General features: G+C 33.0%; 1 protein-coding gene across 2 annotated transcripts in view; it reads right to left on the bottom strand.

Annotated features, from left to right (window-relative positions):
* The window catches only part of MICU3 (Mitochondrial calcium uptake 3), a 52,749-nt gene that overhangs the window by 13,965 nt on the left and 21,866 nt on the right, over nt 1-16,918 (bottom strand). For both annotated transcript variants that reach the window (XM_069060153.1, XM_069060154.1), the window contains exon 2: nt 7,890-7,993. In XM_069060153.1, the coding sequence (XP_068916254.1) occupies nt 7,890-7,993 (104 nt within the window). The remainder of the gene's footprint in view (nt 1-7,889; nt 7,994-16,918) is intronic.

The raw sequence follows: 16,918 nt of genomic DNA, 5'->3' as shown, positions 1-16,918 counted from the left end.
TCTTTGGTCTAGTTTAATTTTATTTAATAACATAATTTTAATCTTCGGATGATATTTTTTTAAGAATTCATTTGCGTCACTCAGATCTAATTTGAAGAGCTTGAGTTATTTAAGAAAAATTAATCTCCGTGTTTTTAAAAGTCTTTGAATGATGGAAATAATTACCTAAATTTATTTTTAGACCAACATTTAGGTTCATAAACAACATTTTAGCCCAGTTCGAGCTTAGCTAAATTAAAAAAAAAACTGTGCTTAAAATGTTAAATAATGGATGGGAGGAGCTATTCTTAACATAAATAACTTTTATGTTGTTGACAATGTAAAGCTGTCGTCATTTCGAAAAAAATCAAAATAAAAAGATATTTGAATAGGGAATACTATTTTTGACAATTAAAAAAATTCTTATCGAAACATTTATCTTTTATAAAAGAATTTGGGTCATTAAAGAAATATAAATTTTTATACAATTGTGTTCACACATGCATCATTATAATTTGCTTGAATTGTAATAATTAATTACTCCTAATTGACTTGAACTTCTTCATCGGATAAAATTCTTGATCTATTTTAAGTAAAATTTAGTAAAAGTAGTAAAGTGCGTTTCATTTAAAATGAGAAAATCAGAGTATTTTTTGGTCAAACTGACCATCGACATTTTTTCTGTTTTTTTTTTTTTTAATTTTCAAGTCTGACATCAATTTCAAATTTAAACTTGATCAGTAGGTAGATTTTTGGTTGACTCGGTATACAGTTTGTTTGAATTGCGTCTTGGTTTATTGCGGTTCGCCAAAGTTCTTAATTTTAAACAAAGTCCGGGTGATGTGTGGTTTTACAATCTTCCGCATTTCAGCCAATGTCTCCTCATAACAACGTCATAAAATTTTACTAGGTACAACTTAAACACGTTTATTACATGTATGTACATTTATTTATATCGTATCAAAAAGATTTATCGGTTCACCCGAAAGCGAAGCAATATTTTGGAACAATAAATCTGCCGAAGTAAACCTCATGTGAAATTGAAAATTTCTTTGGAGAAAATTGGAAGGTGTAGCTGAGTACATTCTCCTGTTTAGAGTTGTGCAACCGGCTTGTGTGACTAATTCTACTATTATTAAAAACGCGGTCAAAATTATAGAATACTAATCGATCGATTTGTATTTTAACTGGAACATGATTTTTATAGTGTTCGAATTTTAAAGTACACTTATAAATTCTTGCAGTTTAGTGAAATGCTCGCAATGTTGTAGATTTTCGTCTAAGTCTTGTCGATATTTACATATCATCAAGGATTATGTATTCTAATCGCGATCATAAAATTTGTTCATTATCAGAGAACATTGGAGAATACTCAGAATCTACTATTGCTCGCCTGTAGCTATTTCAACTTGAAATTTTTACATAACCAAAGTACGTGAAATACATTCCTGGAATGTTTCCTAAACGTGGACTATTTCCGTTGAAATCAGAAAATTTTGACTTTATTTTGTAACACACACCGAACACGATTTTTATTGTTAATAACGGCGTGTTGATTTTGGTGATGATTTATTGTTTCAACAGAATCATTATCTGCTTGTTTCCACTTTACCCTTTACAAGTGGTTTCAAGTACTGCGAGGACGGACATAAAATAAACCATAACATGTGAGAAGCTTCTGAAATCTTGGGTGGTAAAATTGAAAGGTAATTATTGTTTACAGTTGTAATTACTACAAGAACATGTGGAAAAAGAACAACACGTAGAGGAAGGCCAGAAAAACAGGAAATCCTTTTTATACATTATTACAAAGAACAAGCAAAAACTAATTGGATTGATTTTAACAAAAAATATTTAATCATTTAGCACCGACTGTGATCATTTATAAAAAACCATACAACTTTTGTTATTTCTGGAATTATCGTAATGTTTAACGTAGAAAAAAATATTTTAAAAAATCATTATTGCAGGATTAAAGCGGCTAGTAATTTTTTCAAAGAATTGCATTTTTTTTTTTGTTTAATTCACCACGATGTACTAGTTTTTGCAACGTTCCGTCTCTAATTTACTTTAACCTAACAAAAAGGAACATCAGAAAAACAAAGTGCTTTAAAATAAGTAATAATGGCGTTTTAATAAGTGCAATAAAACATCTCTTCAGGTCTTTTTTCAGAACCAAGTAAACGCAGTTTGTACTGCTAGAATTACTCGAGAGGACAAATTGACAATTTGCAATGGTGGAACAATATCAATAAAATCTTATTGTCTGTCGCCCCCGCGTTCAAATTTGATGATCGGTAAAATACATTATTTGTTGTCTAAATTGAACATCTGAGTGAATAAATACGGTAATTGTTCGTGTAAGAGTAAGACTTAGTAAGCTATAAAAGTGAATAATGGGTGTAGGTATTAGATGCATAGTGAAGTGTTAACCACATTCTTATAAACGGAAGCAAGGATCTTTAAATAGTTTGATAAAAATAATATTTAGGTGGAAGCTGTCAGGAAATCTGCTTATCTGTTGAAAAAAAAAAGAATAATGAGAAAAATTACAAATACATAACATTTTTGTAGAAATAAAAACGTTGGCTAATTTAGGAGAATTTTGGAATATTTTGGAATATGAGGATGAGCGGAATGTTGTACAACCGACCGAATGGAGGGTTAAATTGATGATAATAAAGAGAATGTGATAAATAATGTAAGAAGTGTCAGGTAAAAGGAATGAAAATATCTGTTCGAAGGGAATTTTTGTGAAATTCAAGAAATGACAAAAACGGGTTTGAGAATTAAGTTAGTTGTAGAGAATAATTTTGCAGTTTGTTGCATTTTATGCGGAGTGTCGACAGTAAATATTAGTAAACAAAATGCGGTTGCAGCAACGAAATTGCTTAGATTGAATGTAGAATAAATTGGCATTAAAAGTACGTAATTTATTATAAGAGTAAGCTGACATCCAGTAGTAAGTAAAAGGATTTAAAGAGTAATTTTGAATTTAAATTTTAAATGGTTTCCAATTATAGCGCTCCTTTTAACCAATATCATATAAATACTTGTATTTATAATGTTATACATGAAGTCTCGGTATTTAATAAAGTAAAAAAGGCATTTCTAGCGCGACGTTGAAAAAGAGATAATCGTCTCGGATATCGGTGTCATAAAATACTATCCGTTAAGTGGCAACGCCTTCTTTGGCCTATACGTCTTAATTTGCTACCCCGATAATTGGAGCCGCACTGTATACAACTAATGAAACCCTTTGAAGAATATCTGATTCACACCTGCGAGTACAGACCGCCCAATTTCGAATCGCTTCATTCATCCTTCGACCGAATTTACATACAACAGACGAACACCGCCGGCTACAAAACCCACAAAAAATATTTTTAACAATCACGAAAAATTACTACGGCTCAATTCTTTTTCTTACTGTCCACGGTCTCCGCATATTTATGCGGCAGGATCGTCAAATCTTCTTCGTCGGATCGGATCAATCGACGAACTAAATAATAAGTATACTTGTTTTATTTGTGTCTGAGCCTTCGACACTATCAGATTTGACTTATTCGACCGCAAAAAGTAAACTGGGGCTAATGCTTATTTCATGTAAATTGTAATATTTAAGTCTCAACCGACAAGTTTCCTTTTACAAGTCTCTAATCCTCTTATCACAATGTAATAACAATAACAGAAAGTTTGTAGGATATACATATTTATTAGAATCATCCACTGTTTATACATCAGGTCAATGGAAAATCAACGGACTTGAATATTTCACACGTTTACTTGTCACCATCAAATGCTGGTGGCGCAATATTTTCAAAATTACTACTACAAACACAATGACCGGTATCATTCAGGATTTATTTCAAAGCGTATCAATTGATAAAATCACATTTCTAAGCTATGACATGACACATTCTTCAACATATGAGAAGTAGTCGTTTAGAAAAAAAAATCGAAAACTGCATTTCATTCCTTCGATTTGTAATTGAACAGTTGCAATATATGGCCGGTAATAAACAACCGCGAAATCTAAAAATTAATTTTTAATCTACAACCACAACAACCTCTAGTTTTAAGAACTTTTATAACACGTAATATTGATAAATTGATAAAAACTTCAGTTGTACCGACAGTGACAAATTGGTCACATTATTTTTTTTATCTGCGTTTGTTACAAATTATTTTGGTTTAACCGCCTCGTGCTCTTAACAATACATATTCGATTTTATCTACTTTCACATTTGGTAAAATTAAACCAAAATTGACAGTTTGACGTCTCGCAACTATTTGCTCAATCAAAACAAATTAATTTTTAGATTTAACTAAATTGTCGTGTCAAGTGAGTTAAACTGATTATTGTGCAGGTCAAACTTATTTATTTTTTGCTCTCTTAGAAATGTTAATGATCGTTACAAACTAAAAAATTAGTAATTTTGCTTCAGCGTAAATACAGGGTGTAACAGAAATAGGTGCATTAATTTTAACTGGTTATAGAACTCGTCGAAAGGAACAACTTTTCTATCTACCATTTTGCCGAAAAACGATGTTTAATTCCAAAAAAAAAAATTGGAGAGATTTTTCACTAAAATAGCCCTACGCCACTAAATACTGCAATGGCTAATTGAGATCAGCGCTAATATGAAAAAAAACGTCCATTTTCATCCAGAAAACGTGTTTTAGCGCCGAAATCGAAATTCAAACAAATCTACCCTTATAGCAAAAAATCCACTTCGTAAAAATCTGGTTGTTTCACGTTTTTGGGTAGCTTAGTTTTGGAGATATGAATGGTTTTAGGAAAATCTTTCCTACTTTTTTAAACCATTACGCAACGTTTTTCGCCAAAATGGCAGAGAGAAAAGTTGTCCCTTTTGATGAGTTCTATTACCAGTTAAAATTAATGCACTTATTTCTGTTACACCCTGTATATGTATTAACAATTGATTTTGGATAGTAATTTAACAAGTCACAAAATAAACAGCACATTTTCCCTCACCTATAAAGTCGCGTGGATCGCACCTCGCTATTAAAATCTAAGACCAAAAGACTTTTTGGATCCTCGATGCTTCGTCTCAATTCGGCTTCTCAAAAGGGAAATATTTGTTTAAAATGACGTTTTTGATGTAGGGACTGGAACAAAAAGGTTTTGAATAGGAACAACCGCGTGACTTTTGTATTAATACGGGCAGGCTCGTCATTTGGAATGTTCAAAGCTGTTAAAACAGAAAAATGTTAAAAAGCAACAATGTTTAATGCCAATAAAAAAAATGTCATTGAAGATTAGTTGTTGTCGTCTCGAAGAGAGGAAACGACGGATGCATCCAGTTCATTTGTATCATTATTTCAGAGTTATTTTCTTTTGTAACAATTTTTCAGCATTAAGGCAAGTGTTTCACGAGTTTATCTACCTTGACCTACATTTGTGTAATAAATACAAATATCGACGATTTATCTGCGAGAAAAATATTTACGATCGCATAACTAGCAATAAAAGCGATGTTGCGATCACTCGGGTCAAAAGTTTGCAAGAAGGCCATCCGGATGGTATGTCGGGTCGCTGGCAAAATGGGAATAAAATAATATAATAAATTTGTAAAAGATCATTTAAATATTATTTTTAAAGGAGGCAAAGGTAAACCTTCTTTAATGTTTGACGGGGTATTTGTTGTTGCAAGTAAAAAATATTTTCTTGATAAAGCGTGTTTTTGACGTCTGCCGCTAAAATTACGAATAAGTTTTGCAGAATTTTAGAGAAATGTCATTAAACTGTAGGATTTACGTAAATGTTTACTGACGGCTCTTAAAAATTCCGCATAACACCCTTGAAAACATTCGTAGTGATTGTTGTAGATGTCGTGGGAGGTGATTATTGATACGAAGCAAATCACTTGTGGCGCACGCTTTTGCTTTCAGTCGGAAGCTACAAATCATTCGGTTGGGAAAATAAGCTGCTTAAATGAATATTGTCTAATTAATTGTTAACGGAATAGGTGACAGGTCGACAGGTCGACAATTCAACAAATTAAGTTGAAAAAGAGAGTGAAATAGTTGGCGCCTTTACATGGCGTCCTGTTAAGATAACCCGACAACCCTTCCGCTCCCTAATCAATCCCACCGAGTAATTATTACCGGCATTAAGATAGCGCAGATAAGTTTTCCCGGTGTCTCTCAAGTCACCCCAGCTTTAAGACCGACTAATTTGGTGCTTTGTATTTTATGACAACACTTTTATGCCTTAACACCGATATCGGGCACCCCGACATGATCCATTTTAATGTAAATCAATTTAATACTAATCATAAATTTCTAACGTGAAGTTTACACTCGCTTTAAAACACCTACAACCGATTAAATTTAATGTATTTTCACCTTCTTCGCCGCCACTTCGTCCAACCCATCGAACCAATTTCAGCCGTGCAAATCGATAAAAACGCATCGATCATTTACCAGCCGGATCTAACGCTGCTGTTGTACAAGTCGTAAAACTCGAACCAGTTAGAATATTTTTTTGGATTTGTTACGTGACTGACACATCAAGATCAAAATTTTCCCAATGTCTAACGTAAATTAAATAGAGCATTGAGCTTCTTGTTTATGCTATGAAATATCTCTCTCCCTTTTTAAATTTGTCTGTTTGTTTAAGTCATGTTTTAAGAGAATATTTTCCAGTAACTGAGCATTACACACAAAGTATTTATACCACTCACGACCTATAATTCAACTAACTAATAACAAATATTGTATTACATTACACAAAACTGACACAATGGAATTGACCAAATTTGTAAAAAACTTTAAAAAAGGTACTCCTGCTGATTTTCATGTCGCCCCCTTTTAAACAGCTGTTTATTACAATGTACGACTATTTCATGTAATGACTATAAAAAAGTGTATACGTTTTCGAATTTAAAAACATGATTTAAATTTGTTTATTTAAAAAAAAGTGATACTTTACATTTACAATTTATACAGAGACTAAAGAAATGAGGAAACGTTTAGTAGTAGAGAGATTTATGTTTTCTTGTTTTGTGAAACTTGCTTTAGAAGAATTTATACTAACATATGTATATCGGTTGTTCATTTAAATGTATCCTCAAAGTTGGCGTTGAAGAGTCGATTGTGAACCACTCGTCAGGCCGTCAGTAAAAACACAAACACAAAAAGTGAGGTTAGATTTAAACAGCTGATCCGTGATCTATAATCCGTGGTGCGTTCACAATCGACTCTTCAACGCCAACTTTGAGGATAAATTTAAATGAACACCCGATATATACGCACATCTTGGAGTGAAGCTTTTGGCAAATATAGAAATATGTGTTTTGTTTTTTAATTTTACGGTCTGGTGAAAGCAGCAAAATGAAATTCAAAAGAAAACAAGTAGGTGTAAATTGTTATGTAAGGACAGGTGTCAAAAGTGTACAAAAAATTAATTTTTGTGGTCAGTTCGTTCTGTCGAGAGCACTTTCCTTTACTTAATTTTTTCCGTACTTTTTCTTATAGAATTTCTCGAAAACCGTTACTTGGGATAAAAAATTGGAGCAATAAGTAGATGTTATGAATCAGTAGAAGTAGACTTTGTTACGATTAGTTTAATGCTACATAGAGTGACTTTACCGTAAATGTTGTTGCAGACGAACAGCACATTACGAAAGCAACAAATCATGCGCGAAAGCACAAAGCTGTCAAAGCTTTTCCACACTAACCACAATGAATGCTGTACGAATCGCTCTGGAAATTATGAATAAACCTAACCCAGATGAGGAAATTTTCTTGGAAGTGATGTAGCATTAAATAACCGTTTACTAAACCGTGTTTCAATTGATTACGTTTAGAAATTAGAATCGAAAAACCGTTTAGAATAACGAGAACAATAAGTGAAAGTAAATAAAGCTATAAAAATTACTTACCGATCCGTAGAGCAATCCGCAACTATCCATGCATAAATACTGACAAGTGGCTACTCCTTGAATTTTCATTTGGCCAATGCCAACCGTCGTCCTTTGTAAAATAGCTGGAACAAAACGACTCAATTAAATCATCTCCATTTATAGACAACCGACTGATAAACTGCAAGAATAAAATAAAAATTCGACGAACCCGTTAGATTTGAACGTTTTATAAGTATTGTTTGACGGCGTGGTGGCCAATTATGATTGTTAAATTTGATAGCTACGAAAAAATACCTCGCGAAGAACAAGATCGAGAGGTGTTATTAGAAGGCAATAAAACCAGTGATTGTCGGTTGCATTCGAATAAAAATTGTCTCACATACCTGTTGACCATTATTCGCAAATTTTTAGTTACGAAATAGTGGGAATAAAAATATTGATGGGCAACCAATCAACCGATTGCAAATTAGTCCAGACGCTATAACGACAAGCATAATTAGCATTTCAGCCGATTAACTTGTGTTTTCAATCAACAGATTAAAACCGATATAAATAGTGATTTAATACGAAACTAATTTTTTCCACAAAGGTCAAAAAGATTACTGATTTATTCTACATTTTGCCCCTAACAAGGACATCAACAAAGATTCTAAGGGTAAGTGACATAATTATGATCATTTCCAACTGTATGACCTGGTTATCGCTGCGTGTTATTGAATCGCTTATTTGTATTCAGTTGTTTAAACAAATTCTTTATATTTATTACTGCATAAATTATTCCAATCAGTGAGTTTTGTTGAATTGTCGGACGTAAAGCGATTATTTAAATTCAAATTTGGGCGTTTTCCGATTTATTTGTTTACGGAAAAATGTGACTGTCAATCTGCCACAATCAGATTTCCGATGGTGTAAAGTGATCGCTTGAATCGGAATTTATAACATAATTTTTCACTCCTATTTTACATAACCAGAAGCTTTTATTTGTTCATAGAAAATATGGTACCGGGAGCTGGCACAGTTCTTTTATTTCACTCTCGACTAGGAATATTTTGAGAGCAATACAACCAACGTGTCTACAAGTGTGACATTTAATGATCCGGAATCGACGAAAGGTGTCGTGATTACTCCTAATCCTAGTTTTAATTTGTGTGCGTCCGGATTAAATTTTAGACAATTTGAATGACATTGTGTCGCAGGGAGTGACTCTTTGTTATACGGTCTCGTTAAACCGTAGTTTACAGTGAAACGTATTTTCCGACGAGTTGTTCATTGAATTTTTATCGAGTAATCAATTTAATTGTCTAAATTTAGGGAGAAAACGAACTTAGAAGAATTTACGAGACGAGTCGAGCAACAATCCGAAAGCAGACATAAATCATCAGGAGCGAGTAGAAAAACTTGACGACACCAGGGAACTGCATTGAATCAAAGGAATAAGATAAAAAGCGGGAAAAAATCAAAAGATCACAATTACGGCTGTGCCGAGGGAAGTGGCGAAGCAATTAAAAAATTGAACAAAATGAGAACTAGAATTTAATAGTTTACGAGAGTAAAACGAAAACTTGTTTTTACGGCGCGGTAAAAATTACTTTCATGTGTTCTGGTTCTTGTACTTTCAAAAAACTTGCAAAAGGTTCATCGTACATGCAAGTTTTTAAAATGCGAGGCGAGACCAGATGCTGTAACACTGGTCTAGTGCACATACAGTGGCAGATTTTGCACTTTGAGTTGATCAAAATTTCTATTCGGCTTAATAAGTCAAAGTTTGCGGTTCTGTTTCAATTACTTCCAATCTTCTGTGCAGCGTTATGGGTCATATAACAGTTTATTAAACTCTGTTTAATGTAAGATCAATTTGACCCTACGGTCTTCCAGATATTTTTCTCACCACAATGAAAATGCCGACAGTAAACAATAACCAAGTAACACTTGCTTGTAAAAACCTCGGCTACCAAGTATATTGCATTTAATTTAAAGACCCAAGAGTAATGCCAATTAAACCTTTTCCACATTTTTCGAGTCACGCAACGTCTAATTATCAATGAAATCACTATATAATTATCACAAACAATTTTACGCGCATGCACTTTTTATTTTACTATTTCAAGTTCAAATCGCTGTTGTCCATTCTGTTACACAAAATATATATACTCTGGGTAAAACAACCAAAGAACAATCTACCGACAGTAATTGCTATGTAATTAAGTGGTCAGCTCTCGATCAGACTCGATTAATTAGCTCCGCTCGATTAGAGACCACAGTCGAATTTTATATTGTCCTTATCGTAGATTTTTCTTATCTAAAAAAACGGTTTTAATAGTTTTTCGTCGATAAAAATTCAGTTGTATCCACCATTAACTCATCAGATCGGAAGTGGACTGTTACAGCTGTTTAAGAGAAAGTAACATGAAGGAGAGAGACCCCAGAGGTGGAATATAGAGGTTGGTCAACATTGGAATTACAAATCTAAAGCTAGATTCTGTATTGGTTCTAGACATTAAAAATTTTCCATTGGTATCTCTCGAATGTTCACCTATATATTTTTTAAGCGAAGAAAAACTGCACGAAACTTTTCCAAACTGTTTTTAAATAATTAAAACAATATGGTCATGGTTACAGATAAAAAATTGAATTCCACAGGAATATGAGAATGATCATATTGTCCTAAATAGGTTTTGATTTGTTGATTTGATATTTAACTGTGCGGTCGCATGTCAGCCTAGTTAGTCATAAGTGTTATTATAGAACAGAATTACAAATTGACATTCTAGGAGTAAGAGCCAGGAAGTTAATTAGAAGAGTGAAAATTTGGCTGCGGGTCTGCATTACAGTTGATATTATATCAGAAAAATGAAAAATGAAAATTAGGTGTTATCGGTGGATTGGGTTTTGATCGAGTTGTTAAACTTATTTTAGGTTATGGCATCCAGTATTGTCACACATTGACATTTCATCTGCATAAAACATTAAAAGACTTCAAGGAGACTTGAAGACTGGCCAACCCGGAACACATTTTGCCTCATACTAGCAAGTCTTTCACGAAAATACCTGTGCACTTAACCACGCCAGATTAAAAGAAAAACGTAGAATTTGACAAAGTCTAAATTATGTGGGGTATTTATTTTTGGTTCATAATGTAGGTCTGCGCGATTAAAATGGGCGTCTCTTCTACTATGTAGTTTTGGTTTACCGTTCAAATCACGTTTCTGTAATTTTCCGAAATTCTTCAGTTTCAACAAGTCTTGGAGTTATAGGAGATCCAGTTCGATAATTAATATGGCGATATAACCGACTGTGAAAAGCTTTATAGCTCTTATCGCCAAATTAACCTTGCAATAGCTGTCACCAGCAAGTTAACATTTTTTCCTTATAAATTGCATCAAATTGCTACCGTGACAGAGACGATTTATTTCATGTCGTTTGCCAAGTTTCTGGTGAAGCTTGTAATCCGCTTTCGTGTTCAATTCTTCAAAGCGCAGTTAAACCCAGCAGGAAAGCAGTTGTTTTGATGTTATTCCACAGATTTTCCAGATTACTTTTCTTATCTTTATAGTTATAAGACGCGTTGCATAATTGAATTACTGGACGAACAAGAACCTCAATTAGACAGATTACGAACACATCTTATCGGTGGAAATATTTTGTCTTCATTGATATTTTGTCTGCTCTACCGCAGGACTTTAACATCTACGATAATTTACATGAGTTACTCTGCTTCGGGAGAATATCACATTACGTTTTACGTTTGAAGTGGCCCGTCTCTTATTTCATCAGTAGTGTAATACAAGGAAACAATGTAAACGGCCATTTAACTTTTTATGTGACCGGCTATCAAACGGTTCACAATTTATTTTTCGGAAAAAATGACAAAAATTCACGTCTTAATTGAGATGATAAGACGGATTCTATCTGTAACAGAATCACGGAAAGAGAACGTGTGTAAACTGAAATGGAAATTTTCCCAGTTGTTTTTACACATTTACATATATTTTAGGTGTTATGGAACCAGTGGCGTATCTAATAGGTTTCTTATTTTAACATAATACTCCCATATTAGACAAATACCAATAATTTAACAACAAACCTACGAACGATCTATTAAAGGGAAATAAAATCCAAAATCAATCGACTTCTCACACACAATTTCTTTAATACTTGTTGACGAATAAACGTGATCAGTACAAATAGAATTAAGTAATTAGAAGAGTACAAGTCGAGAACCTGTTATGTTATTTAAGCTCATTAGTTTAACTGTCAAATATTTGATTATATATGAGCTCGCTTCAATGGATTTTTTTTTTGTTTTCTACATAGCGATATGAGTTTGTTGTCAGATTTAATTGTTCAAAAGTTTTTTGCTGTTTCCCGATGCGATTTCTAATTCTTGACTATTAATTACTAGACAAAATTACTAAACTTAATACGCTTTCATTTCATGAGTTTTTAAGGGAAAAACTCTTTTAAACGATTAGAAAATAATCAATTTTGTCAATATGTTTACAATTTTTGGATGTAATAATTCAATATTGATAAAACTCTTGTTTTAGTCGAACAAACGTTTAAAAAATGATTTAGACGACTTCACACAGCAGGAAACGCACCATAACTTCTATCACCACGAATAAAATTAAGTAACTTGAGTGCACTGGACTAGTTAGTAGAATGATAACAAGTGCAAAATATTCAAAGCGTCATAAAATATTACGATAATAAAATTTTTGAATGCCGAAAGGAGTTTTGTTTTTACTTTTTTCCAGAAATGCCACCTACAGAGACCAAGATCTAGTTCCAAATGGATTAAACGAGATAAAAGACTATAAACAGACTCATTCAAGACAGACTGACCTTTGCGACGTTTGTAATTTTTAATTAGTTTATGGTTCGAGTGGGTAGTAATTTTGAACGTTACATTGCAAAAACGATTACAGTAAATAATATATCGGGTTGCGTAAGGGGGCAAGTTTAGTGTATTACTTCTTCTCACGACAGGTTATGCATAAGAGTTTGTGCCAACCGACCCAGAAAATGTTCGACAAAGCGAAGTAATAAATAAATCGGTGATTTCGAATACAGAAGAGTCCTTAATTTAGGAGTTATTCCTGAAATGTGAATAATGATTCGTATAAAAGATTGGGTTTTACATATAAATGACAGTAAGTGTACATATATCTGTTGTCAGTGACATATACCGTGCATCACGCTGCGCCCCTAGCACTTACGGTGGTAATTCTAAACCGATTTGTTCTTCTGTTAAAAATAAAATGTACCGCTTCGACAATTCTATCTAGGGAGTGTGTTTTTCAGACGATAAAAGTGATTATTAAAAGAAAAAATTGTCCCGATAGAGCAACACCAAAGAATTTTATTGTCATCATGAGAGTAATTTATTTTCTGAAACCTGGCAAACAAGTAGTTGTTTAACACGCTGTAACCTTAGGAATTAATTTGTTGTTTGTTTAAAAATTATTAGCTGCTTCTACAACTACTCTTAAGAAAGCAACAAGTCGCTACATTATATTTGCACATCATTGAACTTTCTTACATAATTTAACCACGAATGTGGACAATCTCAATTACAAGGATGTTTGCCAGAGAAATTTTCCAATTTATAATGTTGGTTAAGTAAATATTTTATAAAGTTCCCTGACTTGGTCTGCTTGCAACTAAAAGAAACCACGTTCCCTCACACTCGGGTACATCAGTTCAAATTATCTGGGCTAGATATTTAAAATTTGTTAATAGCAGCTTAATAAATTTATGTTCCGCGGGATCGTTCAAGAACACATTTTAATAGGTTCGGTGCTTCTAAACGTCTGGTTTTGACAACTGATGATGTATTAAAGCACAAAGGATTATGTGATTGGCACCTATCCAGTCACGCATCTTAAAAAGATGCATGAATTTAAGAAAATTGCAAACAACTGACGCCGACTTTTGCAACTGATACAGAAATAGCATCTGTTAAGTAACAAAACTGTAAGTCCTACTCAGCAATTTATCTCAAATGTTCAGGTATAATATTAGTCGGTCACTTCAGCAAATCAGCACTATTAATACAGTGGTGTATGATCGTTTAAATAGAAATAAAAACACTAGGCTAGACAAAATCGAGCTCGAAGACAATCACCAGAGCAGCATACAAGTTATTTATAATCATAGTTGCGTAATGGAGCTGAAAAAAATTGCAACGAAACTATTTGATTAAATATCTACGTTTTATTTTGGTTTAGATTAGTTTGAATTAGAAGACAAACGGAGCAAGTAATTAGAAGACGAAGAAATACGGTGTTTTAAAAAAATACACACATAAGAGATAAACAAAGGATTAAGTCTGACTGTCTAATCACGACTAGTTACGAAGAAAATGCAAGTTAATAAATTAACAGGCAACAAAAAGGTTAAGAAGGCGGTAAATAAAAATTGATACTCGGTTGGTTTACTACTTGTTGATTAAGTTCCGAGTACCGAATGGTATAAATATTTACAGGGAAGTGATTTTGAAATATTTTGGCGAGTAAAGTTCGACGGAACAAAATATATCTTTGTGCAATTTGAAATTAGTCGATAAACACCAGTTGCAGTTCTTGACAAATCACGTACCATAATTCAAAATTTTATGGGACGTAGATTGCGATACGCCACCGCTTTGCTTATCATTGGTAGTGCAGCTAAAATTGAAATTTACCTTTGTACAATACAAACACTTGTTTCGCCAAGCGAAAGTGCGTGAACGACGCTGGCGAGCGTTGTCTACGCACGCATTTTGAAGAAAGTTAAACGTTGGGTTTGACACAATAGATCGTAATGAATTTTATGCCACATAATGAAGACTAGGAAATTTTGCAAAATTTTCGATTCGCTCTGTGCTCCTAGACAAGTGTCGACATAGGAGTTATCTGACGCAAACAGAGTAATTAATAAAAATTAAGTACGAAAAGATTTAAGTTAATGAACTTTGGGACTTTTTGATACCAATTGCGATGAAAGAGTGTCAATATTTACTAACTCTTTTTACTAGATAACACTAATCTAAATATGCGGAAAAAACATTTATATAATGAATATCTTATTAAGACGGACGATAATAATTTTTCATTAGTACATCGAGTTCATTAAATATATATCATCTCCAGACCACCCATTGCAGGTCCTACACTTAATCTGATTTAAACTCTGTCAAACTATGTATGCATTTTTTTAGGATTCTGTCTTACACGGTGGAGTGTTAATATCAATGAACACCTATTTACTAGGTAATGATAACGTTGAATACCATAATTACATTTAATGCTCTCGCCTGCAGCTCAAAATGATTTTAATTAAAATTCATAATACTTGTGGCAATAATGGCCGTACTTAAATTTTTAATAACTGTTCACAATTTGCGCTTATTAAGTTCGTTCGGAGCAGTAAAGTGATCGTTTATATGTATAACAATATTAAATTAACAAGTTTTTTAATTTGGAGTTTGCATACATTCGCTTATTCATTGACCTGAGCTGAAAAGATTGCAGACGCGACTTAAATAAAGGTGATATAAATCGCAATCAGCTGACTTGGTACAGGTCCAAATTAAACGAGATCGTTCGGTCCCACAGAATCGATGTATTGTTTATTTATAGACCGCATTCTCGGTGACTGTGTTCAATTTTATAACCACTTAAGTTAACAATGAAGTATCACCCGTTTGTCCAAAATCGCGACCGAGAGTTCGCAATTTTTGACCGTTCGTCAACGATGAATTGGCACAGTTACAACAAAATGACTGTGAGAATGTAAGGTTATTTTTTCAACCATCCTACATATTTAACAGAATGACATTTTTGCGTAACAAATCAGGGTAATGTCCTTTTTGAACGCGTGCGTTTCCTGTATACACTCCCAGACAGGAACACGCTACGGTTTTCACATTCTCACAGGTCCTTTTTCTAGAGAAAAAACTTGCGCCCATAAGCCAACCATCACGTTTTATTCATACTTTCTAAAACAAACGGGTTTGCTTCACTTGACGGATAATATTTTTTCCTTATCTCAGTTTTAAATATGTCAGTCGGGAAGCATACCCATTTGATAAGCGAGTATTGACTATAATTTAAATAATTATATGTAAATGAGCATCAGATCCGCTGTCGATAAAGCTCCAATTAATACATTTTTAATAGATTTATAACCACAACCCTTCGAAATTTCAAGTGAACTCTTTTAGCAAAGATGAATTGTGCAAAATTCGCAAATGAAACAGAGAATTTCATAAAAGATACTAATTTGACGACTAAAATTAGCTGTTTGTTGATTGAAGTCAAACTTAAAAGTGTAGTGATTGATGTTTGTATAATGTCTTGTAATTAGCCACTTTATTAGTGACGTTTTTATTAATTAGTTCCACTCAACTTACGGCTTCTGGTACTTTAAATGTGATCTACCGTTAATAAAACACTTTTGAGCATGAATAATTAATGATTCTGGAGATGTGTTAGTGATATATACATCTCATTAATCAGTTATAAAGATAATAATTTAGTAGCAATAAACTATGTATTTTCATGATTCTAATCTGAAAATGGTTTCAATCTGGGCTCTGCCAGTTCATTAAATTAAAATTCCTGGAAAAATACTCAAACTGAGTCATTTTATTTATCTGTTTGTTAACGGGATGTGTCAAATGAGGAAAATGTCAAAACAAGTACAATTTACAGAACAAGAAAGAATAATGAGGAAAATTTAAATAACGGTAAAAAAATGTGGGTAAAGTTAATGGTAAAAAAGAGATTATGAGAAAACCAATCTGTGAAACGACGAGTACCTGAACAGGAAAGAAAAAGAAGAATAATAACGATAAAGAAAATGTGAAAAACTTGATTTGCAAACTTAATAGTAAAGAGGCAAGACGTAAGATTTTTCAAAAGAAGAATCAGTAATATATTGCATTTGTACTAAATTGTTTTATGGCTTCAGTAAGTTTGTATGTTTAACTTTTATGAACAGAACAAAAATAAAACGACAGTACATAATATATTCGCGTCACGCTAATATAAATCTAATGAAGC

The sequence above is a fragment of the Tenebrio molitor genome, chromosome X (assembly GCF_963966145.1).
Source record: "Tenebrio molitor chromosome X, icTenMoli1.1, whole genome shotgun sequence".
In the NCBI taxonomy this organism is placed as follows: Eukaryota; Metazoa; Arthropoda; class Insecta; order Coleoptera; family Tenebrionidae; genus Tenebrio; species Tenebrio molitor.
This window is presented reverse-complemented; position numbering and strand designations above follow the sequence as displayed.